Source organism: Cardiocondyla obscurior, linkage group LG12 (assembly GCF_019399895.1).
Source record: "Cardiocondyla obscurior isolate alpha-2009 linkage group LG12, Cobs3.1, whole genome shotgun sequence".
NCBI classification, from domain to species: Eukaryota; Metazoa; Arthropoda; class Insecta; order Hymenoptera; family Formicidae; genus Cardiocondyla; species Cardiocondyla obscurior.
The window spans coordinates 3,305,628-3,329,861 of record NC_091875.1 but is presented as its reverse complement, the minus strand read 5'-3'; the positions used below and the strand labels follow the sequence as shown (position 1 = coordinate 3,329,861).

General features: G+C 38.4%; 1 protein-coding gene and 1 long non-coding RNA gene across 5 annotated transcripts in view; one reads left to right on the top strand and one right to left on the bottom strand.

Moving 5' to 3' along the window:
• Nucleotides 1–24,234, top strand: part of LOC139107123 (uncharacterized) — a 43,091-nt gene that overhangs the window by 13,904 nt on the left and 4,953 nt on the right. Inside the window, exons 2-3 of the long non-coding RNA XR_011546468.1 lie at nucleotides 5,649–5,945; nucleotides 6,229–6,278. This is a non-coding gene — a long non-coding RNA (uncharacterized lncRNA). The remainder of the gene's footprint in view (nucleotides 1–5,648; nucleotides 5,946–6,228; nucleotides 6,279–24,234) is intronic.
• Tj (traffic jam) lies at nucleotides 7,305–16,500 on the bottom strand. Of its 4 annotated transcripts, none has more exons than XM_070664443.1 (5): nucleotides 14,677–16,500; nucleotides 13,093–13,645; nucleotides 12,546–12,868; nucleotides 11,806–12,134; nucleotides 7,305–8,959 (listed from the first exon to the last, which is right to left on the bottom strand). In XM_070664443.1, exons 1-4 carry the CDS (start codon nucleotides 14,758–14,760, stop codon nucleotides 11,877–11,879), a joined length of 1,218 nt encoding a protein of 405 aa, XP_070520544.1. In that variant the 5' UTR covers nucleotides 14,761–16,500; the 3' UTR covers nucleotides 7,305–8,959; nucleotides 11,806–11,876. The 4 variants fall into 4 exon arrangements, with proteins under 4 accessions (XP_070520544.1, XP_070520543.1, XP_070520542.1 ...); XM_070664442.1 differs by having other exon boundaries at nucleotides 11,806–12,197; nucleotides 14,677–16,499; XM_070664441.1 differs by having other exon boundaries at nucleotides 11,780–12,251; nucleotides 14,677–16,495.

The window sequence follows — 24,234 nt, the reverse complement described above, 5'->3', positions numbered from 1 at the left end:
GTAGTCTGCAAAACGTGTCGCTGGATGCAGAGAAGTTATATAATATTGTACATACATGTATGTATATGTCTCTTATAAGTCTCTACATATGCGCGAAGGCCAAGATACGGTATCGGCGAAAGTCACGGTGGTAGGGGATGAAGGCAAGGACTGCCCATTTCAATAAACTGACCGCCATAAATCGTATGTGCTACATACCGTGGAGCACACATATACTTACATATATTTACATGTGCCACACGGCTGCCCACTTGCGACATTCGCATTCTACAAGTTGCATCCGCGACGCAAATCTAAAAAGCTCTTCGCATATGAAAAGCGCGATTGTTAATTTTCACGAGCCCTCCCCCTCCCGTCTCCTCTGTAATATATACGTATGATACATCAATTTATCTCGGCATTTATATCCGTGGTGATTTACAAATATATTAAATCGAATGGCGAAACGAGCAAATGAATAAGCAAACTATAAATTAAAATTTACAGAAAAACTCTTTGCATACATGGATATGCAAATTTCTTTTTAGCACCTTCCGGTTTTCGTTTCTATTATTTTTCCTTCTGTCGCGCGAGCCTCTTTGCGGTCAAGTAATAAAATCGGACTGCAGACAATTTCGTCCAGCCTGGACGAACGCCTTATTGCATGTAAAACATTTATGTACCCCTGATATTGGCCAACTCCTACATTGGCTCGGATTCAGCGCGCAACGTTTCCGCAATCTTGCAGATAATAACAATAATAATTGACAGATTGTTTATATAAATTTTATATTTAATAACGCGTGCGTAAATCAAAAATATAATTGATAAAAATAAAACAAAAACAAAATCGTGCAAAAAATCGAATCGTATAACGCAGCGTTCTGCGCTTGAAAGATTATTTAAGCTCTATTTAAAAATAACACTCGCCTTTTATGTTGCATTCAGCATCACAACGTATCGACGCATCAATATGACGTTTAATAATTGTATCGAATGTCGCAAAGCTCGACATTAATAACACGTCAGAAGTCAGAACGTGACATTACATGACGTCGCTCGATCTATGACAAGTGTATTAGCCTTGTTAAAGGGGGAGAATTGTGTAACTCGTTAAAAATAAAGGCGACTTTTCGGGATATTTTTAAAAAGAAATAACCCGATGTGTAAATTTTTTTTTCTGAAATGACATTATTCTATTAATGAACATTGTTACGTGCTCAACGTAGAACGTGATAATTTACACATATGAATGCAATGTGAAATCAATTTGAAAGATTAATTTACGAGTCTCTATAAAGTCAGTTATACATGATATGATTCGATTACGATGCACGCGGGCACATATACGCGTGAAATTATGATCACGCGTGTCGTTTCTCCCGCGACCCTCGGAAATGCTTCAAGATTGTGCTGAAAATTCGTTTCACTTTACGGACCCTATCTCCCTTCTCTCTAAAAAAAAAAAAAAAAAGAGAGAGAGAGAAGTAACTCGCCGCTCGTTCGGGGATCGTTTAAACGCCCTTTAGAGCCTACTTTAAACAACTCGCTAGTCTCGCTACCGCTTCACCGCAATAAATCAAAGAAACTCGATTGATACACGCTGCTAGTTCTAATCGACCCTCGTTCTTTTCCTCAAATTATATTAAACATACGAATCAGATTATTGCGCGGTTCCTACATATTCAACTATGTATAACCTGATTATAAAAGAAATTTTTTTACATTTACATTTATAAAAAAAAAAATATTTTAAGTCTGTAATATAAATCCAGTAGCTCAATTGCGAATGACACGGGCAAAACTTTTATCGTGTCTTTATGCTAATAAGAAACTTCCGCGGCAATCGAAACAATGACGGTTCGCCAGTTGTCTTCTAGCAGTGTCTTTCGGGTTTTTTTTTTCTTTCACCCTCTCTCTCGTCCATCCATCGGCCCATCAACCCCCCGGGGGTTGGCCACTACGGCGATCTCGCAATAATACTAAAAAGATAAGACCTCCGGGAAAGAGAAGGGGGCGCGATGGTGCTGTCCACCCTTCGCGAACTATTACTCCGAGGCTAGGTGGCCCATAAGCTACCGATCTTACGTCGATGGACCGTAGGGAAAGACGCGCACATGTATCCAAACACGGCTCCTCACAATGGAGCGATAGCGTGTACGACGGGGTCTACCCGCGTGTCGTTGTATGCTGCGCTAATAATGGGCGGACGAGCCGATCAGCCAGTTGACCGTGACTAGATAAAAAATACTGCCTGACAGCCGACCACCCTCGGGCTCGGACCCGCTCTCGCCGCTTACCCTACGCATATAACGCCGGAGACCGAAGTAACAAACTGTCGGGCTGACTCTCTAGGGCAGTTGTCATGCTAATCATGTGCAACTTTGTGGGATGCGCGTTAACGGCGGGGACAGTTTGTGCCGGAACCCCTGAAATTCCGAGAGAAGAGGCTGGGTTGTGCGAATCGTAAATTCGTTTCTTGGCAATGGCAGCAAGGAAAAAAAAAGAAAAAAAAAAGGACTGATCTCGTAATCGATACCGCGCAATCGTGCAAGGTATATGCCGATTTCGTGCACAGATTCTGCTGAGATCTGACGAAATACAAGTATTTTATTTTAATGTAAAAGATTATTCGACGTTCGTAAAATTGTTGGTTCTTAAATGTCGTCTTTTAGTTTTTTATTTCATTTTTTTTATATATATATATATATATTTTTTTTTTGGTTGTTATGTACAGTGCACGATCGAACGCACGTTGTTTACTACGCGGGATGCTATCAATCTGCTTGTATCACCAATCGAAGCGATCGGAAAATAGAATCGAACGAATAGAATAGAACGACTTCCGTGTGCAGATAACTTGCTCGGGACGCATTTATGTTGAGTTTGACTTATGAATTCTCCCGGACGGTGGACGATGGGCAGCCGCCTATCGATATAATAAAATAAACTGTCAGCGGCAGCTCGCATAAAAATGCTAAAGAGTCTCACCGTCCGCATTACCGTGCAGATGTTCTATAAAAGAAATTCGGAGACCATTGGGCATCTTCATCGATCGACTTGGAAAGCTTCGACGTTCATTTAATTAAAAAATAAATCTTTTATCCCAATTATTCCAATAAAACAATATCCATGAACTAAACTCCAATTTTTCAAAAATTATATAAATGTCAGTCACGTAAACGAAACTTGTCGATGAAGAATTAACGAAAAATAATAAAAATAGGGATACGTAGAAATAGAAAACTTCTCTGCTCCAACTGCTTTTTATAGAATCCGGCTTTATACTACATATATGTATAATCGGTATTTTTTATTAAAATATTTTTCCAATAGCAGCGACATTACATTACAGCAGCCACGTGCCTTTACGTGCGTTAGGATATGCTTAAAAGTGTTACAGCCGCAGCACTCACATGTGCATTGCACGATACGCGCCGGTCACTCCGCGGGACATCGTAGCGATGATAAACGCAACATCGATAATATCACCCACGCTTTTCCTGCCTCTGTAAATCATTGCCGAAACATTTAACCTTGGCGTCACACATGAGATTAAGTTCACGAACCGCAGCGTCGGTAATTTATGCAAATGTGCGGTGCCCGCGGTAAAAGAACAACAAGCGTAACAATATACTTAGTTATTTAATATATATCTTATCATTAAATTGCATTATTATCATACACACGGAACGTAATATACAATAACAGATGTGCAAGGAAGCCAATTTCTTTATATCGCACATATTACGTATCATATACGTATCATATTCTTATTTTACTTTTCACTTCTACATTTTGTTAAAACTACAACAAGCGACGGGTTTCAACTAAAACATTTCTTTTATATCGTAATTACGGCCTTTTAAAGAATTACTACTAACGAGATCCTTCGCGGTAGATCGCACGCGCCGTCATAAGGAAGGAAACGAGACGCGCGATGAGGGAAAGAGTCTTAAAACCGTTAACGATATCACTCGTCAATCACGCTGACGGTCGGTGACTGATGTACAGATGAAAGAGGCGAAGAAAAAGACAAAAAAAAAAAAAAGGAAGGAATTACACCGGCGTAATGCCGGAAAATGCGATCAACTCTACCGTCAGGCAAATACACGGAGGAGCCTTCCTGGCTCGCGATTCGCATGAACGATCGCGAATCAAATCACCGTCTACTTCTATCGTCGCGATGGCAAAAGCAATTCGATCTAGGCGAATGAGAGAGAGATTTCCGCGTTGCCTTCGCGAACGTATAATTCGAACGTCGAGTCAGATTCGAAATCTGAGTGCCAAGCATACGAAAAACGTACAAAGTATTCTTTTATTTTATATAAAACGCATTTAAATATACATCTGCAATATACAAATAATGCTTATAGAGAATAAAAATAGATTTCTTCGACTGTCTTCGAAAAATAAAGTTGCCAGTTAAAAAAAAAAAGAATATTAAAATTTGTCTAGCATCGGTCGTCTCGTGACTGTCCGGCGTGGATCATGTATTTAAATAGATGTATGAACGTTTTTCGCCGCGTACTAATCTACTATTGTGTTGTGTGCCGATCTTACGCAACGTTCGACTGCCGAATTCGTCGAGCAAAACCGGTTCTCGCCGCCCGCGCGTCCTTCGTCTTTGCGAACTTGGAGCACGAGGCCTGCAGGCCAGATGTTAACACACGCTCGCACTCAACACTACCGCGACGGTCAGCGGGCCCGGTCTCGGCAGTCGAACGCGCGTTAGATAGGTCAGGACGCGTAGTAAACTAGTACGCGGCGAGAAACGTTTAGATATCTAGCTTTTCTAGCTCGTTATTAGTCAGTAACAATTATTTAGTAATTTCCACTCGGGTGTATCGTTCCCGTTTAAACCGACGCTGATTGATTCTCTCTCGCTCGGCTCGTTTCACGCCAAGCGAGAAGTTAACGTCAGTCAAGTTCGAGATTTCAGATTCGATTTAATTTGCAACTAGGAGGAATCTTTTCGAAAAATAGCGCAACGCGAAGCGTGCGCAAGGTTTGTTTAAAATAAATTTTCGGTATGATATTCGATACGTTAATGAAAATAATATTTGGAGTATGCATCTTATATCTCGTTGAACTTGGTATCGAGGTATCGAGGTATCGAGATACAGGTATCGAGACAGGAACGTAGCGAATATACACAAACAATACAAACAATGGTCGGCCTTCGGCTACGCGCGCGGCTTAGGCTCACGCGACTTATTTCCCCGTCCTTACCACTTCAGTTCTTCTCTGTAGTCCGAAAAGATAACACCGCGCGTGATTTACCCCCCTTGTCCTGTACCACCCCAATTCTTTGCCGTAGCCCGAGCAGATCGCATAGCGCGCGGAATGCGCATATAGCGGAGCTCTATGCATGTGATCAAAGTAATTATATTCGATAGACGACGATGTCGCAGTTGTAAGTCAACTTCTACGTTCAATGATTCTTATGCGGGGTATATTTATAAAGATCGCACTTTGCACTGAATGCTTATTAATTGTAACGTAGCCATTTAATTCATGGTATCGCGTTTGCTCACTATTATATTGTAGTATATTAATCACTTGATTTTATAACGTTCTAAAGTAAGTTTTCTTTGGGTTTTTATCGCGGTAGATGAGCCCAGTGTTTCAGGATTGGTTTCTAATGAAAGTTATTTTTTTTGTTTCAGGTGGAATTTCGAAGGAACGCATTAAAGTCGCCGATGTTAGTGGTTGTTCGGATCGTAACGGATTCATCGGTTGTTTTTTCGTCTTTTTCTTTTTTTTTTCCCGAGAGTGCCATTTGTTCTCAAGCGAACGGTTTTAATTGATGTGCCTGTTTGTTAGCTTTCGCGAATTAAATTCACGTGGTCGCGATTTTCGCGAGTGTTCAATGTGTAAGGATGGGTCCATCTTCACGAACCAGACATTCTGAGAGAAGGAGGAGGCCTCGGAAAGGCATCAGGCCTCGACGGAGCAACGTTTTGGTGAGCACATTTTTTTTTTATTAATATAGAATCAATAAATATGCAATATTTATCGAGATTTCTTATAATTGAGAACTTAATAATAATTGGTAGAGAAAAAGGTTTTAAATTTTAAAAAGATTTGATTTTTTTCCTAATCGTGTTTGTACAATTAATTTAATTTTTTAATATCTGACTGAACAATTAATTGCGCCATTAAATGCACGTGAAATCTATCTGTTTAAAACAGTGAAGATTATTTTGAGAGCACCTTTAATATAATTTTTATATTTGTATGTTACAGTGTCATCAGAACTACGTTGCTGCATAACTCCGTCGCTGCGCATCGAAACGGTGAGTAAAAAATATTTTTGTATACTAACGCTACGGCAACAGCATTAAAATGTATAAAGCTATAAAAAATAATATTAATCCGTAACTTGTAACACGTTTAATGCGCGATATTAAATATTAAATATAATTAAAACGGTACTCCGAAAAATATTAAGCGACACGACAACCACATCGCTTTGCACTGTCAAACTATTATAATTCTTTGGCAACAGACATTTACTCTCGCGGTATGAAACGAGAACCAAGCGAAAGTATTGTATTAATCGACGTTTGCAGAAAAGCTTCCAACGCATTCAATTCTATCACGGTTTTTTTTTTTTTTTTAAGATAGGAAAAGGAATGCAAAGTAGAAAGAAAATTTACACAAATTATCGCTTCAATTTTCGGGTGGGAAATTTTTATTTATAAATAAGATAAGTAATAATATTTCTAAATGTAATATAATATATGCCTGCCTGCCTTCGGTATAAGTACAGCCTATTCATTATGACGTTCAACCAAACGTTAATGCAACACCGACATTTACGCGATCGAAAAACTAATTATAATTGTAACATGTAAATATAACAATTTGTTGTTCACTCAACAATAAAAACTTTAAATAAAATATATATGCAAAAATTATATATTTATATTAAAATGTAACATAAAGGTACTAAAATATGTAAAAACTTAAAAAGTTTAATCGAGAAACGAACATGTAAAGCAATAATGATCCGATTTTGTTTCTTCGCGTCATATTCTCTTCAATTAACTTTGCTATTACTACTGTAACAGTTTTGTTCGAATTAATCAGCAGTTCTGTTAGGAAACAGAATTAAAAATTAGAAAAAAAAAGAAAAAGAAAGAAAAAAAGAAACTAATTGTTAGACTTTTGTTATTTTCAAAAAATACATATGTCTATGCAAGTTCGCCGAGAGTGTAGTGAACCAATGATTGCAATATCGTTTGCAATATTGATATATCGCGCTGCTCTAGATTAAAAATACCAGTTTTGTTCTAATTAATTTGTATTCGTATCTTCGCTTTTATTAAAAACGTTTATATACAAACTTTACATCTAAATTAAAAAAAAAAAAAAAGAAAATAGAATAAGCAATTATATCTGATAAACTTATTTAATAATATATTACATTAAAGATTTTTGTATAAAACTAAGCTATAATAGTATTTAAAAAATTTAATTATTATCTTTAACAATTTTGGAGAAAACAACTTGATTATGTACAATAAATATATCGTTTAATATATTGTACACACAGGATGCACTTTTACACGCGCACGCAAGCATGCACACACGCACGCACGCAATAATCAGAGTATTCTAGAGTTCTCTTGCCCAACCATAAATGCAAATTTTTTGAAAATATTCGGTAAATAGGTATTTGATACATGGCTTCTCGATATGCAACCTAACTTTCTTTTTTTTATACCAAATGCCAAATTGATATGATGCGTGTATTAAAATAAATATCGAAATACTGGTATTGTTATCTAGATCGGTATTGCAATCATTATAAAGCTGCCTTCGGTATTGCAAGAAAAAACACAAGAAGCAACGAGCATAAATGAGCGAATAAAGTAATAAATAGCGGTTATAGTTTCTCTGACGCGTCTGGTAATTTTTTATTTTTTTTATTCTTTTTTATTTTTTTTTTTTTCTTCTCGAAGAAATCATCATTGTTACCCTACGAATGATTCACGCCCCGTCCCTTTTGGTCGTTTGCAAAAGCTGGTGTCGCCGATTTTCAGTTCCTCTTAACAGGAACGGAGAACGCGGCGCGGAAAAGCGAATGGCATCTCGGCACCCCGTGGCTGTTTGACTTAATTTTATGAGGGGTGGTCGCTCGGAACGACAAGGGCAGCATCGGAAGGGTGGAATGCGCGGTAACGACAGCGGTGGCGGTTTAGCAGATAAAAATTATTCGTTTAAAGTCGAGAGGGAAGCGCTATAAAAGTGCAGTTAAGAAGTTATCCGAAGGAGCGCTCGTAGATTCTTCTCCTGCGTTTATGCATGATAATAACTATAATTGAATAAATAATTGTGTTTTATACACCGAAATTCTGAGAAATTAAACTAACTTCTATACCGTGCGCATAATTTTAAGCTTCTTCTCTTGAAGAGACTTTATTTAATCGCAGTAAAGGGATGCAATGTTTTTGCATATAAAAAAAAAATTTTTTTTTGTAATTTTACTAAGCTATATCTTGAAGAAACAAATATAAGGGCTATAGACCAGATTTTTGTCTCAAAAAAATTGAAAGAAATCTGAGAAAAGAGCTAAATTAGCAAGAGAAATCGAACGTTGCCTCTTACTAGAGATCTTACTTTACTTGGAAAGGAAGTATATACATATAAGTGTATATGTATGCACGTGTGCATACCATGTGTACGTGTATTTCATGTACGAGCCGAAAAAAAAAAAACACCTGATATTTACGATCCAGCTGATCGGGCCGCTCCACTCGCAGATCAGATCTCACTAAATCACCAGTTGGTATACGCCTAGGAAGGAACTGGCCGCTTCTCCCCCATAACCCATAGGCGACCATAAGGTTACGATGTACACTGATGCGAATGACGAAGAATGGAGGAGGAAATCGATGAAAAGAAAAAGTTGACGTCTTATACTGCCTATCTTTGGCACGCCTTTCGAGAACGACGTATCATATCTGAAAAACTATCCACGAAATAAAGATCTGTGACATAATGCACGTGTTACAGTATACGTATAATTAACATTCTTCATAATGCACAATAATAAGCTTGCACGGTTCGAAAAAATTAAAACCATTTTCAGAGGTTCCCCGCGACGCGTTGAGAAAGTTATATCGAGAGTAACATTCGGTGTGCAAATTAAATCACGGTTTACACAATTTTATTTTATTTTTTTAATCGTTAGTCTGTCGAAAATTAAAGAATCAAATTGCGACGACGAGCTTGTCGATCGTAAAAATGTGTATGCTGTAAAGGGGAAATAGGGGTAGTTTGATCTGATTAGCAGGCATCGATCGTCTTTCGAGCCGATTATCCGACTAGGTCAGGGTGGCTTTCTTCTAGGTTGTGATATCCGAAATTATAATTGTATCCTTTCACGTAGGTACGGATAGCACGTTTCCCTCGTCTATTTTATTTATTCGTTCATGATCATACATACATGCGCTCACGTACACGCACACACATACTTATATTGCATGTCTCTACATGTGACCTACGTGCCACGTCATCAACCATCGCAAACCTACGTCGTCATCAGAAGTGAAAGATGCTGGCATCGCCGAATCTTTCCTTTCTCCACCTTCTATACGCAGTGAGAGTAAACGTGACGTCACCAACTTAAAGCTACCGAACGAAATGAACGTTATCGAATTATGTGTATTTTATACACTTGCAGTGGGACGTAGAAGCTAATCAAATTTTAATAAATTCTTTTCTTTTCCATATTAATTTTCTGTAACAGACATCGAGTTCGAAAGATATAATACTTTTGTACAGTATTTTAATTTTCGTATATTAATCCTTCACGAGAGGCGTCAAAAATTGAAACGTGAAAATGCACGCGGAGTGTAAATTACACCCCACATTATTATTAATTATAAACAATTAACTAATTGTTATTTTCTGCTTCTGATTTAATACTATTTATTGTTGTACACATTTTAAAATACACGAAATAAATTAAATTTTAAACTAGTAAAGGAAACTAAAGACACTGAAGGAAATTGCACTAAAGAAACATTTTTTTTTACATGCGATATTTAGAGAGAAAGAAAAAAATTGGGGTGTAAAAACGTTCCAGGTGCCCGCTGAAGGATTAATAATACTTTTTACATTTAAATTCATAATTTAGTAATAAATTTGTTAACAGATTGTATTTTTTTTTAAAAGATGACGTTTACCTCACGCGCGTATAGTCGGTTTTTTTTATTATTTATTGTTGCAAATTCAAATACTTGCGGGCAAGTGAATGCGTAAGAGGGAGGGGAATCATTGACAAAGAAAAAGAGGGAAATTTCTGAAGCAGAGGGGTCATTGTAGAAGATAGAGATAAGCCACGATGCCATAGCGTGACTTGACAATAAAGCTCATCTCACATCCGGTTCATTCTCGAGGTTCCTCTTCTCGTTAGTCCACCTGTTTCGACACTTGGACAAGATAGCTCACTAAAAATTTATCTCTTATAAAGAATTTAATTTACAATAATTATTACTAAGACACTTTTTGTAACAGAAACGATTAAAAAAAAAAAACAAATCTGTGATTGCAATAGAATTTACTAATGCTTTACTAATTTGCAATTAAATATCCATAAATGAGCATCATTTTCGGACAATAACACAGTTATTATTTAAAGTAATTTACATATTTAAAATTGAATTAAATAATTTTGAAATGTTTTAACACGAGGGTTTTTTAGAACCTTTGTAATTAAGCTTATCATAACGAGAGAGGCAGAGATCTGTTAAAATAGACGAACGGTCAATCTGTCAAGTTGACATGTGACATCTGCCACGGGGATTCTATAAGGGTCGAGTTATTGTCAAACGACCCTTGACAAGTCTATTAAATCCTCATTAGAACTTTATTCTTCTCCGTGTCTGACAATCGTCGAAATTTCATACATCTTTTGCATCTTGGCATTTAATTTAATATGTTACGTATTTTCTATGCAATCCTTGGATTTATTAAAAAAAAATTCTTTTTTCAAATTTTGATTCGTCATTTACAAGTAATAAAGCTAGCTATATTTACTGTCTTTTGTAAAAAAAAAAAAAGAAAAAAAATATTAACATAAAATAAAATATTTTAAGAACAAAAAAAATATTTTAATTCAGTATTTGTTAATGTACGTACATTAACGATTTAGAAGAAATATGCGATATCTAGAATTTCCCGTATGAACTTGTAAAGGGCGGGTTTTGGCAATCCTGGCTTTCTCTATCTTACTTTCAACCAGGCTGCGGGTTTCGGGAAAGAGGTGAACGTATTGTTTACCGACGTTCCATCCCGATGGTTTCATCGACGAGCAGCGATGTCAGCAGAAATGACGTTGCAAATAAAGTAAGGGAAGCGGGAAAGATCGACGGGTTCGTTCATGAAATCGCGCTCTGCGTGCTCGTATTTCCAAGTAGCAAAGCCGGTTGAACATTTGCGCAATCCAGAAATTCATTCGTTACTATATCACGATAACAATTTCGATTAGCCCATACCGATAATTTGCGTCGTACATTTCCAACATGCATAAATTCGTTTATTAATCTCGTAGCGAGTTTTATCCCTCGTTGGATATTAAATTGTTTATCTCAAATTGCAAAGACAAAAGACAAGAAAAATTTATTTTCGTAAAAAATACGGCGGACAGGATAGTACAAAAAAAAAAATAAAAAAAATAAAAATAAAGAAAGAAAAAAAGAAGAATCGAAACAAATTTTTGTTTCTTTCTAAATATAAGCAAGTTACACTGTGCATTATGACGTTACGGTCTACGTTTAATACTTACGGTAATAGAACAGGGTTGTTACTCACCAGGGGAAGAATTCATTGACACATCGAATGACTCTTCAAGTCCAACAAGCGCCTCCTCGGCGCTGTCGATGTCACAGATAGACTTCGGGGCTTGCTGGAGCTGGTTGGTGTTGCGGCTGTTGCTGCTGCTGCTGCTGCTGCTGCGAGTGCGACTGCTGGCTTTGGGTTTGATGTTGCTGCTGCTGCTGCGTCATCTGCTGCTGATGATGATTATGACTGTGATTGTGATGATGATTCTGTCGCGTTCTCAACATATCGTATCTTTGCTTGTAAAGGTCGCGCTCCTGCTGAATCCGCGTCAGTTCGATTTTCGTGCGCTGAAGTTCGTTCTGCAAGTTCCGATTAGTACTCTCGAGATCCTGCCGTTGCTGCAGCCTCTTGCTACGACAATTCTGAGCGTAACCGCGATTCTTTAATGTTCGACGTTTTTGTTTCAGCCGCACAACCTTCGCACACAATTGTAAATGTAATTAAAATACAGTTTTCTCTTTTCTTCTTCATATCCTTAATTTCTACGCGTGTAGCTTTGTTTAAATTCTAAGTTCTATGTGTGGTTTTGATTGAGAAATATTTCATCCTACGCTGTGTCGTGTTATAGTTTTATGCGTTCGCCAGGTGTTTACGTGTACACGAGCCGCTTATTTGCCGGATTAATCTCCGAAGGTGCGAGAACGTCTATCGTTGTGCGAATAGAAAATAAAAGATTCTTTTTTTTTTTTTTTATTTTTATTTTTACTCACCTGTTCTCGTGGGCAACCGTGAAGGCGTTTGTTGAGCTCGCGCACGGAAAGCGACATCAAAAGCTCGTCGTCCATGAGTTCGTCTTGAGGATTCGTGCCGTTGCAATTGGAGTACAGGCCGTTACCTGAGCGGTGAACTGGCGTAGGCCCACCGGCGCTGCACGAACTCACGGAGCACACGCTTAGCGGTCTGCCCGGCTGTATCGATAAGCCTTGCATGCTATCTTCCATCCCTTGCATCACACCACCCGCGGGAAGCATGCCTCCTCCCGGTCCCGGGCCATTATAATACTCTAAGTGACTCGACATCGTCAGATACCCTCCTGCAACAACAACAATTCACCCCGCAATTAAAAAAAACAAAAAAACAAATTATTTCGAAAGAGCAGCGATAAGCGACGGAATATCAAATAGATAAAAAACGACGTGAAAAATATATGTGCAACGCGCACGTGTTGAAAATTTGATCGCCGGAATTAGTACGGAATTAGAGCGATAGTTCCGTTCTCTAAAATCTCCGTCGACGGCGGAATTGCGCTTGACTCACCAGTGTGTCTGGTAGGTCGCGGCAAGTGCTGCAGTTCCTGAAAGTGATGGTGCGCCGGGGTGGTCGACCACGGCTCGTGATGGGGCTCCGGCTGCTCCTGGGGACAGTGGGGCCTGAGGTCCAGCGGCTCTTGTCTCAGGGACTGCGTCAACCAGCCCATGCCGCCGGTGCTCACTTGCATCTCCTCTTGCACCAGCGCTGACGGCTGCTGCAGCTGCAGCAGTATGCCGCCGCGGTCGCGAAGATCGCGGGCATCGCGGGAGGAGTCCCGGTCGCCGCGGTGAAGCTGCAACGGCGGCGGCGACGCCGACACCGGCGGGGTGTCCGGCGGCGTCCCCGGGTGCGAGAGCGTCGTGAGATGCGCCGCGGCGCCGGGGGGTGCCTTCACCAGGACGCCGTGCTGCACCTGAATGTGAGGCTGACCGTATAAGGGCTGCTCCAGCTCGTGCGCGGGCGGCGTCAACGGTGCCAAAGTTAAACCCTGCGACTGCACCTGTCCGGTGAGTTGCACCACACTACCATTTACCATCATCGTCGGCGAACCCATTCGTACCTATAAAACATTAATTTTCACCGATATCAACGTTATACAGAATAGTTAATTTTTTAATTACGTTGGTAAACCCCCGAAAATCGATAGACGGCACGGAAATATTTGAGATATACGTTTTATATTAAATGACGATATTTTTTATCGTACGATAGGAATTTTTATTTTGTAAGTTTAATGAGAAAGAGAGAGAGAGAGAGATTTTTTTAATAATTAAAAGTTATATACTTTTAAATTGTCGTCCAGTATAAAAATATGCAGTTTCGTTGTTGCGCGCAAATTTTAGGCGAAACACGGTCATAATTTCTCGCGGGAAGATAAAAAAAACCGGTCGTTTATTTTATTCCGTTGCAATGAGACGAAATTAATCATGTTGTTTTTAACATCACTTAAAAATTACAAATCGTGCGGAGCGCTTTCTCGCGAAAAACAATCGTGCATCAGCGTCACTCGCAAAAATCGTGATTTATTTACTCGTAGCTTACGCGCAATAGATTACAGAACACGTTTTGTTCAAACATGGCGCACATACTGCGCATTATCACATACTCCACTCTAGATGATAATGTAATAACAATATATTTATGCATAACATTAACATTTATTACTTTATTATTTTGTTCTCTTTTTAAAACAGTCAACATAATTAAAACAAAGTAACGAAACAATTAAACAGAAAATTCCAGACTTCACCGAACTCTTTCCCTACATTTAAATAAAGAAAAAAAAAACTTTGTCAAACCTAAGATAAATGCTTAAAAAAAAACAAAAAAAAGAAAAATCCTCATCTCTCTCTCAGACGATTTTAATTTCCAACGTAATATAAAATAAGTAGAAAAATACATTGGCTCCTTTCGCACTTGTAATTTTTCTACATCTTATACGTATAAAACATATTTTCTGTCGCATATTATAAAATTTCTTGCGTTTTATTCTTATTTTACTCGAACTTAGAAAGGAGCTTAGAAACATGAAATCTTCTTAAATACGCGCTGGGGGGAGGGTCCGTCGCGCGTCGAGATATTTTTGCTTACCTCTCGCTTGACATCGGCGGGGTCCAAATGATCGAGAACAAATTCCTGTACGTACTCCCTTGCTAGATGGTCCTCGGCTTCCATCTTAACCTCGTCAACCTCTACCTCCACCTCCTCTACCGTATCAGTCGCGGTCTCATACGTAAACGTCTCTTGTCCGTCGCCACTGCCACCGCCACCGCCACCACCACCATTACAACCTCCACCACTCGAACAATTCGTCACCGTTGTCTGTTGCGTTGTGACCACCTTTTTTGTTAACACTTTGACGAGCGAGTTTATCGAACACCCCGTCGATAGGAAAAACCTAGATCGAGAGACCGTCCCGTCTCACCGATCGGTGAACTTAGACAAGATTGTTTTCGACGAAAGCCAGCCGCGAAGAATCTGGCGCGGATGATATTAAATTAATTCACCGAGAGGAATTAAGAGGCTCCGATTTATTATTAATTCATGTCAGCCTCGTGATTTTATCATTGTGCGTAATTTTTCCGGCTCCGCTATCTTCATTCGACTTGACTTTCGAGGGATCTCGGGTTGATTTTTTTTATTAATTATCCTTTTTTTTTAATTATTTTTACTTGCTCGCTTAGGCTTGAATGCGAGGAATTCTGTCGATGCGAGGGAATCGGTTTATGTAATGTTGGTATTTGAAAAATCGTGCACATCAGCGGCTGCACGTATTCACAAATGAACTTGAGCTCTTCGGGGAGATAGAATGACGTTGTAACGACACCGTTGTCACTAGTTAAATAAGAAGTCGCTTTCTGCATGAGAAGACAGTCGATGTAAATGCGATTAGCAAACGTTCCTTAGAGTTTACCCTTTTGAGTGCGCACTAATTAATTAAAAAGACACCCCCGCGAGATGAAACAAATACCGCTTAATTTTCTCACAAATATAATTAAAAAAAAAAATTTTTCTCCGCGATTATTAGGATAAAACACTGTTAATTAATTTTCAACAACAGACGTTTCACTAGCAATCCCATACACCATCGGACTGTCGTGCACTGACACTTCGAACACTTTTCCCGCCTAAAAGACGTCCAAAAAGTTTTGGCACTTTTCACCAGAAAAAAAAAGTATCTCGCCTGTATCGTTATCGCACAATCGGCTAATCGTGATATTTACGTTTCCCTTCTGCAGCTCTCGGATGAGATTGAGGAAATCTTTCAATTAGCAAGACGTATCACATTACGGAATCGAAAGCCATCGACTCCACCCTCCAAAATCGATTCGCAGATCGAATAACGCCCTCTTTACTTTTGATCCCGCATGCTTATACACTATCACGCGTTTTTTCTTGTTGTTGTTTTTTTTTGTTTTTTTTTCTCCTTTTTTTTTCCCGAACTTGGCGCTTGTCAAACGAAATCAGCGAAAGCGCAATCAACGAATAAAGAGTAAGGGAGGAAGAAAGGAGGAGGGAAAAAGAGAGAGCGCTTTTCGCATGGAAGAAGAAAAAGAGATCGCGTAACTGACAGCAGTAGATACGCCGTCTGAGTGGTGACTGGTCGGCTGTACTCCGAGAATAAGAGCTGATCATGCTCTCGTGCGCAGGACAATCACGTCAGCCACGGAGGGCGTGACCGTCCTCTATTTGGCCCTCCACCTCGCACAGGGATTGGCGAGTCCTAGATTGCGTCGCCATTTGCACACTCCTCCCATGCGCCCCATGGACCGGCAGTAAATCTCCCTCCCTCGTCGCCGCGCCACATCGCGGATCCGGTCACTCGAGAAAGAGGTGTATCCCATTAATTTCTGAAATAATTATTATATATACGCGCGCGAGCTCTGCCTCCTCTCTCTCTCTCTCTCTCCTCCGTCCGCCATCTCACCCCCCCGTTCCTTTCTTTCTCTACCCTCCGTGTACCCGCCCCCCGGTGCAACCAAGTCCGCTCTCTCCTTCTTCCCTACCCTGGGACCCGGGAATACCGCGTATCGCGGTTTTTCTCCTCTTTCCTTTTGAATTTCAATTTACGATCGGTATGGGTGATCTTTTATCTAGCAACCGCGATTCTCGATCTAAACGCGGCACAATTTTCCGCACGGACCGTAGCCGAGGGGGCGGAGACGGGTCGTAGAATGTCACATCTACGTCACGTCAAAGAGAGGGAGGGGAAACGGGAGGAAGTGCAAGGGAGATAAAGGAGCCGAGTGTCGGATCGTTGATCGTGTCTGGTTAACGAGATATTGCCTCGCGTGCCTGGAAATCTCCGTGCATTCAGAAGAGAGCGTATTTCGTTCTCGTAGAATTTAAAGCGTTTGCTCAACGATTAAACGTCGCTGGAAATTATTTCAGGATTTCGAGTCATCTTCTACGATCCGCGCTGAATAATTCGGTATTCTGCTAATAAAGTCGTGTTGCTCAGCTTTAAACGCAATGGTTATAAAATACAATTAAAAATAATCGACACTAAAGTAGAATTAAAATTAAAGTACGTGATACTAAATTATTTTTTTACAACAAAACGTTACATTTTTATTTTTATTTCTTTTGTGTTTAATTTATAATTTATCACTGATTATTTCGGTGTTACGTACAAATTTGAGAACCATAATTCAGATTTACTGAGATATTCTATTATTTCTCGATCGATTTAAGTGGAAGGTTAAGCGCCTTAAAAAAAAAGAAAAAGAAAGAAAGAAGAAGAGAGAAAGAAGGTTTATGTGAAATGGGTGCAAATCATGAACTTCGCATCTAAATAGGTTTCCACGTTTACCAATCTATTTCCCTGCTTAACACAATTCGTTCTACATTTCGTACCCATTTCTGGAACACCACGACTTTAAAATGCTTCATGAATATCAAATTCTCTTCTTTTCCTACGCACCTTTTTATATCGCGACGATTTTTAACTTTCACAAAGTAAGAAACGTCGTATAGTATGAAATTTGCTTGATCCAAGTTGACAAAAATATTCCGTCGATTCCATAGAAATAACTTGTCTCTTTCAACGTTATTTTTATTTAAATTAATGTAAATGTAATTTAATATAAAATTTAATTTGAACAACAATAAGAAAAGATACGTAAAGAATTTTAATTTCTATATAAAAAAAAAATTCTAAATATTCGAAGCGAGAAATAAAAATCAAGAAGTCATGTGCAAAAAACTTCTTTTTTTTTTTTTAACTATAGACAAAGTCGAGCACTTTGCTAAAATAAATTATTAAATTATCAAGAAATATATTGTTAAAACACAAAGCAGAGAAATGATACATGTATGTAATTGAATGAATTATGCATTTTGATGACTAAAACTTAAAAAAAAAAATACAACAAGTTTGATCTCGAGCTTTAAGATCTATCTCTGCTTTAATTGTATGAAAAAGAAAAATGACAAAATTTCACGAGGCAGAATTTCGTAGATTTTGACTACAAAGCGTCATCGTCACCAACGTGATCAGTCGTCGAGTAAGAACTCGAAATAGTAACGAGCGAGTAACGATAACTTTGGCCATTTTGTTGAGCGCGAGGAATTTGTCGACGTTGCAATCCGACATCCTCTGCCCGCCGTTTCCTTTCCGTTCTGGCTTGGCCATTCGTTCGCACTCGATATATTCGCACACCATTCGACTTTTCAGTATAACGAGTGTCGGAAATTTTCCACTCACTGCGATGCACTAGTTGCGTAAAGCGTGAAGCATGGCGCGACCGCGGCATACGCTTTCTGCCTTAAATAAAATCTTACCGATATAGGGAAATTTATTATATACGAAAAAAATTAAACATAAAGCAATTAACGTTTTCGTCGGCGTCCCTTAATAAAACGGTTATCATTTATAATAATTTAATATTTAATGCCAACACTTGATATCGAATGCACGTGTCGAATTAAACAACACACAACATGGTGGAAAATATAATAAGCAAAAGGAACAACAATCTAATATATTTAATCGTAAAAAGAAAAAAAATACATAGACACACACACACAAATAGATGTGTATAAAAATAGTGTCGTTAATAATATAATATTTTAACGTAGATAAAAAAATAATTAGTATCCAACGTAGCTGTTACGCGGTATAATAGTAATGTTAACGAACGCTAAAGCACGTCAGTAATATCTGTATAAATAATGCTAAGCGAAATGAAACGGTCTAGTTGACTACAATCAGTATACCACTGTATTCTCCACCATCAGGCCCTTCCATTAATTACAACGCGGTCACGTGCGTACGCCCTGCGATTCGTTATGCCCGTTGAAGCGCATAATTGAAATTGCTAATAGCAGTGGTTTCCTTGGCGCAAAAAGTGTCATAATTTCTAATCGATCCGATCTAATAATCCGATCGTACATTCTAATAGTTTCACTGCTAATAATTTTTTTTAAACGTAACAACACATAATAAAGCACTAGTGCTTTTTCGAATGCACGCAATTAATGTAAATACAAAGAAAAAAAAAGAAAAAAAAAAAAAAGATGTAGAATTGCAATTTATCTAAATTTAATATCGATTTAATGTTAATTTGAGAGTAATCTTTCATTCATAAATTAAGCAGTCGCTAACTGTAGCTAGTTTTTGCGACTTTTAAGAAGGGTAACTTTAAGAAGGAATTTCGAGATGAGACTCGCAGGCGAGATTAAGGCTATAGCTACGGCTGTCGGAATCGGAAGTAAAGGTGGTGGAGGACGGGAGGCGGGAGAGAGGAGGTATGAGGGAGAGTGCTGAGCCAGCATAGCCCGCTTGCCAGCCTGCACATCGATACCAACCAGTCAGCCGGCAAACCAACCTATCTACCAATAAACCCACCTCTACAACCGACAGAAAAATTTTTCTTCCCGCAAAAAGCGCGTTGCCGTACGCATTGATCTAATCGTAAGTGCAATTGGAATTTTACACGTCATTCAATCGGCTCGTCGACGTCCTCTCGCCAAGTTACCCCGGTGCTTTTTAATAACGTAATAATTTTTCGAACATTTGCTCCTTCCTCCTGAGCGAAAATATCGGAATTATAACTTTAATTAAAGAAAAAAGAAAAAAGAAAGAAAATTTATCTTTGAATAAAAATGTTTAAACATGTATACGTATTAATAGAAAAAATTACAATTACGTAACGTCTTGTTAGGTCTATAATTATATCGTGCCATGTTTAGAGCAAGATACACGTGGCAAATATTTTCGGATTGATTTTTTTTGATATTCTCTATTTTTTCACTTACACTTTTTCCTGTTTTGTGATGAAGATCACCTTGTGCAGCTACGCCACGAGAGACCTAAGGTTATCGTTCGATAGCTACATTATCACACTTGACTGTCGCAATGGAACTTTTAAGCCTATTTTAGACGATCTATGAATTCGCAAATTCTCTCGTGAAATCTCTATTTCTAATTTGATATATTTTTTTGCTGCGTGTAATAAATTATTATATTTGATAATTATATAAAGTAAATTTGAAACTTTTGCTATCGTATAATTTATGTTGCAAATTATATTTATTAATATATTTTATTTAAATATTTTTTTTATCTAGAAGGTACGCTCTTTAGCTAAAAAATACAATAATAATAAGTATTTTTTTAATCCATAATGTATGCGAGAAATTATGCGTAGAATGATGTTCCCACTCGTTGAGACTTTTTTTTTTTAATTTTTACAGTAGAAAATGTTCACGCTGATCAGCCAGGCGACCTTGCATATACGCGCGTATGTCATGGCGCGAAACTGGGTAACGGCATCCAAGCACGTGTTAAATTTTTGCTTTAACAGCCGCGTTTATCGCGAGAAAAACAACTTGTTCGCCGAGCCAGCATTATTAGTCGTTACAACAATTGCTCTTTTTGTTAAATTATATATTAAATTCTCTCTCATTACCATTTGATACGAATTTTAATATCAAGTTAATATTTTTAGCGAGATTTTTAGCGGAAGTAAAAGTTAAGCTAAAATTTATCAATTTTAATTGTTTTTTTTTTTTAACGAGTTTCTTTACTTATTTTTTATACTTTTTTATTATCTTAAACAAGGCTTGAGCTAAATTGCTTCGTTTATTTTAATACAATATAAATAAAAGTTACTTAAAAAATTCCGTATTATAATTAAAATTGAACGGTTTGATTAAAATACAGCATTTCAAGCTAAAATAAATTACGTTACTTTAATTGAACTATTACTTAATTATTAGATACTTTTACACTTGATCGCGACGAAGTTCAGAACTACTTTAATTACAGTCGGAAAGATTTTTAATCATCGGCAGCGTAGATAACATTTGATTGCTCTCGGACTGATAACGATGATCCGGGAATAATTGAGGTACGAATGGCAAACAGATTCTGCACCCTTCTGAACATGGCACGATCTCTTCATTGTCATCTGTCATCGCGCTCAGAACAAATGATCGTCTCAACAGCGAACATACACATACATGTAGACAAATCACTCGAGGATTATCCGTCGGAGACGATAGACAGAGGAGATAGGGGTTGCGGTTCTCGAATGCCTCGACTAGATATTTGATCACTGTAAGATTTTCAGTATCATATAACTTATACGATCGCGTGGATACTCGCGACTGTTTATTAATTTATTTAATAATAATGAACGGGCCTGAGCCCTTTTAAAAAATAATAATATGAGAGAGGGTCGGCGCACAATTCCACTTGCAGTAATTCTAATGGTAGGTGCAACAAATGTAATCAGGGTGAGATGATTGCTCTAATAAGTAATTGTTCAAGCTAGTCGCAGTTGAGTGAAACTACAATATTTTTAATTATTCGCTCACGGCTCTCTTTGACGCAATTATTTGACTGAATAAAAAAAAAAAAAAAAAAATGGAACTGCCGAAATTGGGAGATTAAATTTTTTTTTTCTTTTTAAGAATAATTTTCAAAGTTATCGCAGATATTATTAACAATTTGTAAATGCGCGTAAATGTATATGACGCGAATTAAAAATTGTCGCAGGTAGAACGAACGTCCGAACGTTTATCAGAAATAAATCAGACCACGAAATCAGAGGCGTAAAAAAAAAGCGTCACCGTCCATTGACGATTTGACTGCTATTAAATTTAATAGTTGTAGAAAAGATGCATTCGATCGCTGGGTTCCCTACGAAAGCTCGTTCTTCACAGGGGGTAGCTTCACCCTCCTTTCCGCTCCCCCTCCCCCCTCTTTCTAAAACAATAAAATTGTGCCATTAATAATGACCAAGTGACAAATACGATGGAACTTCCGACGCCGGCCGGAAATAGCTAAATGCGTCGCTTTTCCAACCCGCAATTCCAATAAATGTGCTCCGCCGTTTTTCGATTTGCGAGATCCTATAGCATTCTATATTGTCCATCGTTTCCTTCCGTTCCTTCCTCTTTTGATATACGGCGCGTCTAACGGTTTACCGTAATCACTGGGGTGCGGGAGATTTGTATTAATTTATATATACATATACAACGCAGATATACCATACATATATTACATCTTTTCAAATACATATTCTTATTTCAAAATTAATTAAACGAATACAGCAACAGAATTCGGTTGCACGCGTCTTTACAATTGACTCTTACTACTGGATCGTACGCCCGTTCAAGCCGAGTCTCGTAACGAATCGTCGTAAATTAAAACGCGACACATATTCACGCGTATGTAATCGTATTAGAAGTACGACGAATAAAACGCGTTCTCGTGTAAAACACTGGTCCCGGGCAAAGATAGACGATGGTCTCGATGATACGCATGTGTACGTCGAGCCGTAGGAGTTACAGCCCTTCCAGCGATATCGATAATGATTCTCACTCCGCTACACGCATCGTGGAAGCAGAAACGTTTCCTGGTAACGGATTATTAATAACCGATGCTCGCAACGCGAGCTCTTGTAAGCCAATTGCTGATGCCACGTTGGTGCAACGAGAAACGTATCACGTCACGCGCATTGCGTCGCGCTGTATCGCGTTGCATCGCGGCGGATCGCATCGCGATAGCTTGAAAACGGCGACCTTCGTGCACCCGAGATTGCACGCGCGAGGACATTTTTGCGACGCTTTTCTTAACGCCCCGCGAATAGAGACGGGAGACGGGGGGGAACGGCGAAGCGAAAGGCGAAGGCGGGAAAAGAAGGAGCACGCGCTTTGATCTTCAACTTTGATCGCCCCTACTCATGCCTCCGCATGGTCCATCTATCCCGACGCGATGTAGAATTAACATACCACTTATATATTTTTTTAATTGCTAACAAATTTAATTACGTGTCTTTTGAACGCGCGTTATTATTATTTATTGCCAGCGTACGCCGCGCGCCTGTGAAATAATAAGATACCATTTGAACGTGAGGTACATAAATTGCTGAAACGTCGGGATATACATATAATATATATTTTTTTTTTTTTTTTTTAATTATATTAGTGGAGAATTTACTATAAATATGACATAAATATGGTAGGAAAGTTTTTTAAAAAAAGAACTGAGAGTCTTTTAAGGTCAATCCTTCTTGCGTCCAATCCAAATTTCTGTTGCGCAGAAAACCAAGTGACATCGCGGTAACGCGAGTGAATCACAGCGACAAGGCAGAACTCCCTGGGTGTCAGGTCGCATCTGGCATCCACAATCAACACTCCACGTAGCTTCAGTGACGCCACGTCCGGTCGTGTGTGCTGAATAAGCAGAAATCGCGTAACCGAACTCTATCCGCGGGGAACCATTTCAAAAAGAGGAGAGATATACCGAAAGGCACGAAGCACGTGTCAAATCGGAAGATACGCCGTGTCGGAACGCGAAATAGATCCACGCGAGACAAAAAAACAAAAGTATAAGCCGTATAATAATTTAGCTCTTTTAACAGGAGTCTAATCCGCTGGGTCGAAGAATCCTGGAATTATCCAATCTCGTATAAAAAAAGGAAAAAAAAAAAAAACATTCTTTCATAGCTGTAATTTTTCGCTGATTTATGCGACAAAAGAGTTCCTCGCGTTTGGAGGATCAGATTGAAATTATATTTTTCTTGATTTCAAAATATATCCTTCGGTTAAAGAAATTAATTCAAGATATTTTTCGAATTAATAATCAATCTTATAACTTTCTGCATTATTATCACTGTATGATGCAATAGGTTGCTATACGTGGGAATTCTAATCGTGTTTACGTTGCATGGTACGAATAAAAAAAAAAAAAAAAAAAGTATAACAGCGGTTATTATACGAGCGTGTATAAGGTCGAATTGATTACATTACTCGGGTCTTTAATCGCCTCTATAATATGACGTCATTTATTTCATCTCGGCTAATGAGATTGCATATGATCATTGAACTTCGCGCGTGCGAATCGGAACATTGTAACATATTTGAAGAGATAAAATTGCATATATCAAGAGGTTATCCTCTAACGAAAAGACTGAAAAGTAACTCTGACTTTTTGTATTTGTTATACACAACAATCTCGTAAACGGTCGTTTATCCTCGCAATTTTTAATCACGATCCGAGAGCTATTTATAAATGAGACAAGCACACAAAATACCCCAATCAGCTTTAAAGTATTCGTTTAATGCAAAATTAAATTATCTCGACGTTTGCGAGAAAAAAAAAAATTATTTTCCACAAAATGTAATACACAATACCAG